We start from the raw sequence: 9,701 nt of genomic DNA, 5'->3' as shown, positions 1-9,701 counted from the left end.
AGAAGAGAGGAACGAAGCCCTCCACAATGCTGCCGACCACCACAGTGCCCTCCTTGTGACGATTTATAACCCGCCAACACCGCATTGCCGTTCACCGCCGCAGCCCCTCCTCCCCCACCACTGCCGCAACCTTTCCCCTCTATTTCAATTTTTTATTCTTTTTTTTCTTTAATTTTTCATATTTAAAGGATTCTATTGTTGTTGTTGTTGATGATGTGCTTCTGTTTATTCTTTTCTATTCAATTGTTGTTGTTGATGTTTTGGTTGCTTCTGCTTCTGCTTCTGCCTGCTTCTATTTTTGCTTCTGCTTTTGGTTCTGTTTTTGTTGTTAAAGAATTCCATTGTTATTCTTGTTGTTGTTCTGCTGATTGTTGTTGTTTGATTGTTGTTATTTTGCTTCTGGTTTCTGCTTTTGCCTGCTTCTGTTTCTGCGTTTGCGCTTCTGCTTCTGCTTCGGGTTAATGTTGAGGCAGAAGAGGGGAGGGAAGAAGAGGGGAGGGAAGGGGTATTTTCGTTTGAAGGATGATTTTAAAGTTAAGTTAAACCTTTGGAACCATTTTGTAGAGAAAAAAAGGCCAGAGACGAAATAAATTTTCGACCTCTACGTTAGAGACCAAAATCGTACTTAACCGTATTTCTAAATATTAATAACTAACTGAGGACCAAAACAATAAATTCTGATGACCGTCTACCATTCTTCTTTTAATATATTTATACTAAATATATTGTTAAATAAAATCTACAACATACATAAATAGTTTTGTTATTTTAAAATAAAAAAAACTCCCATGCTGTGAGATAAAAGATTCAATTCTTTTTTTAAATTTTTAACAATGCATCTCGCACATGATGAAAAGTTTTTTCATTCAATTAAAAAAAATAAAAAGCGTATTTCGCCCACTGCGAGAAAGTTGAGCCTACCATCCTAAAATACAACACCACACGTTTTCATGTTCTGGACTAATACAAAAAAAATATCCATATCCAAATTTTTTAGTCCCCAAATAAAGCAAAAAATTAAAAATATCGTGTATTTTAATTCTTATTGTCACAGTAAATTTTAGAAGGTTAGATTTAACAGTATTTGTATAAATTTTTGGAGTATTTGAGAATGCTTTAGATGGTTTCGGAACATTCTAGAATGGTCTAGAAGGTCCTGTAATATCCTAGAAGGTTTTAGAAGACTTTAGAAGGTCATAGAGTATTCTAGAAGAGTGTGAATGTATATAGAAGTATGAAGAGTAGTATGGAATAATCTAGAAGAATTGAGAGAAATGTGGTAGAATAAATATTTGTAGTAAAGGTTCTAGATGATCAATCTGGACCGTTGATTATATTTAATCATAACCATCCATTAAGAAGGTGGATGTCTATAAAAAGGGGGTGAGAGTTTGAGTTTGTGTGTGTAAGTCATTTGTAACAAACACTTCACTACAGAAAAATGCTTATTATCGTCGAATTTACTAGTGGAAAAACAAAAAAATCTGATGGCACCATGTTTACGTGCGAATTTTTCATCTGACTAAATCCGACGGTATAAATCTCACTGGTAAATGTGTACCGTCAGATCCACCGGTAACTTGCAGTGAATTTAGCATCGAAATATGATTGTTCAAGGGCAAAAATTTTGAGTAATATTACCGGGGAAAAAAATTTGACAATAACGTTGGCACCATAAAATGAGATTTAGACCCACTTTGTTCGACGGTAAATCCGACAGAAAAGGTTTTTATTTTTTTAAAAAATATGAATGGTCGCTACTATTGGGATTTTCGGTTGGTAAATCTGCTAGTAGCATGAATATTTTTCTATTTTTTTCAATCTATGATGTACCCCGATAATTAACAATTGATAGTCAACTGTCAATTAACATCGAATAAATTAGTATTTTATTTGAAAATAGTAATTTATATATGATGTAAAATATCAAATATACAAAATGTAAACATGAAACAAAACTTTGATAACGAAATACATAAGATAGAACTATATTGACATTAATCTTATTCAGATTCATCATCTTCTTCCTCTGGTTCATTATCCTCCTTTTTTGAGGTAATTTTCTAATCATCGAACTTGTCTTTTTTTTTCTTTTTCGTCTCCATCAAATCCATCTCCTTCTTGAAGATCGTCATCGTCTAGTGGTAGTGTGTCGTCATCTACCCTAAGATCAATAATGTCATCATCTATAACAGCCGATCTAAAGTGATCGGAACACCAGTATTAACCACTTTTTTTGAAGGAGCTAGGTTATGAATTTGGAAAGGTTCCTGACCCTCTGTCCCATCAGACTCGATGTGACCACTTGCTTTAGTCTTAACCACAACCACCCAATTAGTATTGTATATCAAGTAGCTTGTGCCCATATTCATTGGACCCCAACTAAATACAACTAGTTTTGAATCGCTGTGTCAGCTTGATGCACTCTGACGTATTCTCTGAACAAATTGAAAAAATTGTTCAGTGATGTCTCAAGATTTGTCTCTTGGAATAACCTATGGTACAATTAGATAAATAAGAAAATTTCAATATAATAAAGCTTTGATTAGATGATGAAGATAATATCTTACTAAATACAATAGTTACGAAGGCTTAAAAACTCACATCAAGTAGGGTAAAACCTTATCATAGTTAAGCAACACATGTAGATGTGTGGCATTGATTTCCTTTTTCTCTACCCAATATTCACTATCCGCGCCCATTACAACTCCTTCCGGAACAAATATTAGATACGTTGATCCTCTTGATAAGGATTCTTTCCTCTTATCATTCCTTCCAACTTTTGTTCTGCGCGACTCAACGTGAGGCTCAAAATAGAAGGAGCAAAATGCGGATGTTTCTTTAGCTAGAAATGATTCACAGATACTACCCTCGATCCGAGCTCTGTTCTTCATGATGTACTTAAATGATCCAATCATTCTCTTAAACGAGTACATCCACCTAAATTAGACTATCCCACATACTCTTGCTTCATACAGCAGGTGGATTGCTAAATGTTCCATGATGTCAAAAAATCCGAAAGGAAATATCCTTCCTAACTTACAAAATATGATCGGAATGTTCTTCTCTATTATTGGGAGATCATTTACATTAAGTTTTGTAGAACATAAATCCTTAAAAAACTCACTTATTCCTGTAAGTGGTTTCAAGATATTGGTAAGAAATTTTCGGAACACAACAAGAAGCAATGATTCCATAAAGATACGAAAATCATGACTCTTCAACCTAGGAAGCATACCTTGTGAGACATTTGCATACCTCCTCAAGTTAGAGGCGTAACCATAAAAAAACCTCTGGTCCTTCCTTAGAGCAAACACCGCCTTTAGTTTATCCCACCAGCCGTTATCAAGTCTCGCTAAGTTTAGATCTGGCTGTCTACAAATGTCTATCAAGTCTAACATTGCCTTATCATTAACCTTTTTTCTCTCATCGTCCATTACCGTGTGCATGATATTATCAAACACGTTCTTTTCATTGTGCATCACGTCAAGACAATGTCGAATCAAATTGTCTTTTCAATAAGACAACTCTCAAAATATACTATGCTTGGTACAATTATACTCCTTACTATCCTAGAGGTCTCACACGTGCCCGTTATCCTTGGGATTCTATTGACACAATACTAAACTTGCAAATCACTCAATCTCATGGGTGCCTTTTTTTGTTCAGTTCTATTCTTCCTAAACGAGTCTTTGTTGCGCCGAAAAGGAAGATTAATATCGAGTAACCTTTGATGACGATCAAACTACGAATTCTTACCCCCAATCGTCAACCAAAATGCCTTTCTATCCTCCATACAAATGGGACATGACATTCTGCCTTGAGTGGACTAACCTGATAACATCTCGTACGCAGAAAATTCGTTAATGGTCCACATCAACACAACCCTAAACCTTAAACCCTAAACCCTAAACTCCATCAACTCATCCACCAAGAATTGCAAAAAGACATCTACTTTGGCCTTTGGATTGCTTGGATCAGGTATGATACAAGTTAGGAACATGTATAGGTCATTTATTCACATTTCGGTAGGTGGGTTATAAGGAGCCTTAGACAACTCACAATCCCATACTTCATCCTTTATCTCTTCAACCCATGTCATCCTCTCCAATTCTGCATCCTCCTTATCCTAAATCTGATTAACTAGTCCACCCCGAAAACCTATCAACGACAACACTTCCTGATGTTACAAGTTCTTGTAAAGGTCTCGAATAGCAATCTTGATCTTGACTTGATTCTTCACTAATCTTCCATTTATCAGTAAAGCATCAATTATATTGCTCTTTCTTCTTACTGAGGCTAAGTTATGAAAATATATAGTATTCTTATCCATGTGCTTAACATGCCGAGATCTTGATATCTGCTTTTAATGTAGCTCCTTTCGAACATACCATTTCTTACAGCAGCTAACAAGGACCCTTCTTCTTGCCTCTAAAGTTCCCGCGTAAGTCCCATCACTAACCAAATCGTCTATCTTCCTGATTTCATTCTCCAGTTTCTATATCCTCAACTCAATATAACCAAAATTCTCATTATCCCATCTACTCAAAGATACCGTCAAAGCCTTCAACTTTTCAGTAAATTGAATTTTCCTTAAACCCCGCCATTCCTCCTTCACCATTCAGAGAAAGCTCTCATGTATAAACCAAGAGTCTAGACTTCGAAACAGCCTCAGACCCCCTTTCATTCTATTATCTTCCATTAACAGGGGACAATGATCAAATAATCCTCTTGACCCACCTTTAAGCCGTGTCTCAAGAAACTTTTCAACCCATTCCAAGCTCACCAACACTCTATCAATTCAACTGCACGATGGACTCCTGAATCACATAAACGTGCGATCATTCAGTTCTAAATCCACCAGTTCTGTATCTTGTATCTATGTTTTAAAGTCTTCCACTATTGCTGTTAATACATTAGTGCCTTTTCTTTCTTCCAACTGCACAACTTCATTGAAATTACCCATGTAGCATAGAGGAACTTGACACACTATCGATAAAAAACTCAACTCTTCTCACACAGCAAGCTTCTCTTCTCTTGTATGTGCACCACACACCAAGTAAAACGCAGAATAAAAATTATTGTTTGTCAATACCCCTTCGATACACAACCATCTCTCTCTTTTGTAACAATTACTCAACCTAAACATCATATCATCCCACATTATCAATAAACCTCTGGAAGCACCTTCCAATCCCACAAATTCCCAACTCACCGCATCATTACCCCAAATTTACACTACAAACATAGTAATCACTTCCTTCTTTATCTCTATCAATCCTAACATATTCACATTATTTTTTTCACTTAAAATTTTTTCCATTCCCCACTTTTCAACATCCCCTAAATCTCTCAAATTCCACAAACTATAAATCATTTAAAAATTTTATTACACCTTATTCCGGTTTTTGGGGCGGCTCTTTCTTGCTTTCTCTTTATGTTTTGCTTGTCTTTTTTTGTGCTATTACTTCATTCTGAACTTAGAGAATAGCCATAATGTCTTCATCCTCATCATATAAAACAACTCTTAATTCGACCGCCAGGTCCCAAATAGTCCTGTTTTTAGCTATATCTTCATCCCAACTTCCTCCTTGCTTATCTTGATTAGTTGCACTGTCCGCGTCTTTTTCTGAGTTTCCCAAATCTTCCAAGTTTCTTACAACCCTTCCTCCTCCAACCAGGTTTCCTTTACCACTGTATTCCCATCCTCTAAATCTGAATCATCTGCTTCATCACCACTTAGTAGACTTATTCCCACATGCTGCTTACCACTCCCGTCCAAACATGCGTGGAAGTCATTAACTGTACGTGGTGGATGTTTCCCTCCGCTGTGTTGTTTGGAAGTTTTCCCACGTCTTCGACAGTCTCTTTTTCGGCGTGCTTCTGCTCTTTGGGACATCAGGAACTTTACACACCTCCCTGTCCTCCACGACAGCAAGCTCAACGCAGACATCATCACAACCGACACCAATAGATGTCTCCCGCACTGCTCCCAAGTCCGCCGCCCCATCGCCGTCTACCATGGCAGCAACCCCTTCTTGATCTCCATGACCAGCCACGTCCCTCCCTTCACCGTCACCTGCAACAGCCACCAAGGGGCCTTTTTAATCTGTATAACGACGTACTCACCTTCGCAGCACACAGCAGCATCATTGTCGCACCCCACACCAGCAGCGTCGTTGGCTTGGGCAACACCAACCCCTGCAACAGTCAGTGGCACTCCCCTACCCGTTCCCAGCGTTCTTGCACTCCTCTTGGGTGGGTTGACTCGCTTCGCCTAATAGCTAAGGTTCTCTTTACCAAATGGGCCTATTATTGTTTGGCCTAACTCACACCTCTTTCCCATATTATTCTGAACTACTCTATTGAGCCACATATGCTTCAAACCATCCCAAACTGATCTTGTATTCACCACCAAATCAACCACTTCTTTCCTTTTACCCCGTATTTCTAAGATACCGTCTTTTCAGAGATTGCTTTGTTACTGATTGAATGCCATATATTTCTCACTCACCATAACTGTCGGGTTCATCCTAGGATTAGCCGTTCCCATTTCAAAAAATTCTCATGCCACTCATCTAAATCCTCAACGGCAATTACCTTTCTATCGTTGTCATAATCTACCTCTCATATCCCCCTATGGCATCATCATCGCTGCATCCCATCCTAACTCCATCAGTTCCTTCCAAGCTTCTATTTTTTTGCTTCCATGGTGTTCAAAGACAAGTCTACATTCCTTGTTACCTCATTGTCCCTTTCTTTACTTCTTTCCTTGTTTTTCTCAGAATATTTCCTATTATCTACATCATGCGTGGCATCAGCTCTCCTCCTATACTTAGCCTCACCCATAAAGATCTCTTTACTCCTCAGATGCATTCCACTCATCTCGTTCACGGCCTTTAATGCCCCTCCTTTTTTAGTATACCTGATGAAAGCAAATGAATTCGGTCGTACTTCTTCTTACATGACATATAGATGTTATTTATCCTTCCTATCCACTTGAACATATGAAATAATTCATTTTTCGAAACATTGTCCGGTAAATTATCCACAAAAATTGGAAATAATTCACTCATTAGTCGATGATAGTATAGTTATCAGAACCGAACCGGCAATCTACCCGGTCATATGACTGGGTTACCGGGTCACTGGTTCAACCGGTGAGTAACTGATTCACCCGGTTGACCCGGTCATAATTTAAAAAATATAAAATTATATAAATGAAATTAAAGTTACATATTAAAACTTAAAATGCAAGTCTTTACAAATAGAATAATAATAATCAAATGTTAATTTTTAGACAACTAATGATGCAAAAAGAGATAATAAACTAGTCTCTAGTATAAAATACTTTCTCTATTTAAATAAACAAGAGCAAACAAAAGATAACATAATCGATAATCTCCAAGTGATCCTAAAATCGAAATCTATATCTTCATAGAAAAAAATTGAAGCTTGATCAACATTTTTCTCATTTTGATTTGTATCTATATCTTCCTTAAGAAACACTGCATTATGATGTTATGCAGAACATCAGAAACAGAGAAAGAAGAGTTTGAAGAGAGAGGTACAAGAAACTAGTGAACTAAATTAACTTCATCTTATCCTTCCATCAATGAATCAATTATACACACCTCTTAGAGGGAGCAAGAGCTTTATTTATAATAGAGTTGAAAAAGAGAGAAAAATCAAAGATCAGAATAACAAACCCTAACTAACTGTACAAAACTGATTTTGTTATTGACTAACTCTCTTATCTTTTATCCCTTAACATATAGCAACAAAAGATTTAGCATTTTTTTAAGCAACACAACAAGAAGGTTCAATAACAAATTCAACTCAAGTTAGTAACAAATTCTACTTCCAGCAACAACCACATTTATAATAGGTTCAGCATCAAATTCAACTTACAGCTGACAACAAATTCTACTTCTAGAGTTCTAGCAACAAATTCAGCTATGATAACTATGATAACTTTTAGGTAGCAACAAGAAAAAACAAGAAAATTGAAACAGAAAGAACAGGGGGAACTCACTAACAAATTCAAGGTTCATGATAATCAGTAACAAATTTCAGCAACACATTCAACTTTCAGCAACAAAACTGAAACAGAAAAAACAGGGGGAACTCACCAAATCGGGTTGCACGAAGGAATCTGACGGTGAAGGAGAAGCTGATGGTGAGGGAGAAGCTGACGGCAAGGTTCGAAGCAAGAAGACAACAACGAAGACTAGCCCACCGAGATTTGTTGCCTCTGTTACCGGTGACGAAGAGCGCAAAGAAGGGAGAGATCGAGACCAAGTGCGAGACAAAGACCGTGAGAAGCAAGAAGATGACCACCACCACCACCCGAGGGACCAGATGCGGTTCCGTCTGCTTCTGCTGCCAGCGAAGCGAGCATAGGAGAACGGGACCGCGACGACGACCAAAGTGAGTGGATGAGGTAAGAGACTGAGAGAGCGACAAAGTAAGGCGGTGAGAGACTGAGAGTGACGATTGTCGAGGTGAGGGAAGAGACGAGAGATGGACTATTAAGTACTGAGTTCCGACTGTTGAGCTAGAGACGGAGAGAGCATAGAGACTGGCTGGGTTAGGGGGATTCTACTCAGACTTTCAGAGTCAAGAATCTTAGATTTGGCATTTGGGCATAGGGTTTCATCGAAAGGGAAAGGGGAGGAGGGGGGTTATGAAACGACGCCGTTTCAGGTATTAGGAAGAAAAAAAAACGACCCGGACTGGGTTACATTAACTGGCCGGGTCATCGGGTTTTACGAAAACCTGTCGGGTCGACCCGGATTCGACCGGGTCTGTTGCACAACTGGTTCAACGAGTAGTTCGACCCGGCCAGGTGATCGGGTGACCGAATTTCCGGTTGAACCGGCTGAGTCGAGTCGGGTTTGATAACTATGGATGATACGCTTTCCAGTTCCAAATTTGTGGATCTTTTTCAATAGATGGTATCCTAATTCTATCCTATCGTGTGTTTCTCCACCCGCTCACTATCTCTTGTAAACATCTAGTACTTGTTTGAATAAGCTCTATACAAAGGTACTTTTTAGAAAACGTAAGAGAAGAATTACAAAAATTAAATAATTACTAACTAAATATTAATAAAAAATAATAATATTTGTTGGTAACATACCATTTTTCTAATATTAAAATATAAACATGTTTAAAACTTTTGGACTCGAATCAAGTTGGGTTGGTCTAGTGGTTAGCTCATTAATCCGCTTAAGCAAGTGTTGGGGTTCGAATCCCATCTTGTACATGCAGCAACTCATTGACCAACAGAAAATTCTTAAATGAAATTTAATACCGTGACGGATACCTGTCGGATCAAGAGATACTGTGGAAACAAAAAAAAAAAAAACTTTTGGACCCAATATTTGTTTTGCGGCTTCGGCCCAGAAAAATGTGTTGCAGTAGCACCTTGACCTTTTTCTTTCGGAGCTTCTGCCTCCTTCTTGAGTTGTTGCATGCTGTATTTCGCTTCTCTAACCAGCTCCTATGCTTTCCTTACATTCTTTTTCACAAACATGCTCTTTCCTCACACCATAACAAACACCTACCACCGTAACCGTAACTGTAACCGCTTCCCCAGGTTCTGCACCTTCCTCACCGTGTCTCTCTCCACCTTCCTCTTCCTGTCTATCCCTCACTATTATTCTTCTTCTTCTCCTCGTTCATCCAATCTTGAACAC

At 38.0% G+C, this 9,701-nt stretch overlaps 1 protein-coding gene across 1 annotated transcript in view; it reads left to right on the top strand.

Annotated features, from left to right (window-relative positions):
• Window positions 1-6,709: 6,709 nt before the first annotated feature.
• The window catches only part of LOC107494572 (pentatricopeptide repeat-containing protein At1g63330-like), an 8,045-nt gene continuing 5,053 nt past the window's right edge, over window positions 6,710-9,701 (top strand). The window contains exon 1 of the mRNA XM_021125037.2: window positions 6,710-6,758. Coding sequence (XP_020980696.2) covers window positions 6,710-6,758 — 49 coding nt within the window. The remainder of the gene's footprint in view (window positions 6,759-9,701) is intronic.

This window comes from Arachis duranensis, chromosome 6, assembly GCF_000817695.3.
Source record: "Arachis duranensis cultivar V14167 chromosome 6, aradu.V14167.gnm2.J7QH, whole genome shotgun sequence".
NCBI lineage: Eukaryota > Viridiplantae > Streptophyta > Magnoliopsida > Fabales > Fabaceae > Arachis > Arachis duranensis.
Note: the sequence above shows the minus strand (reverse complement) of the source record. Positions and strands in the feature narration are given on the sequence as shown.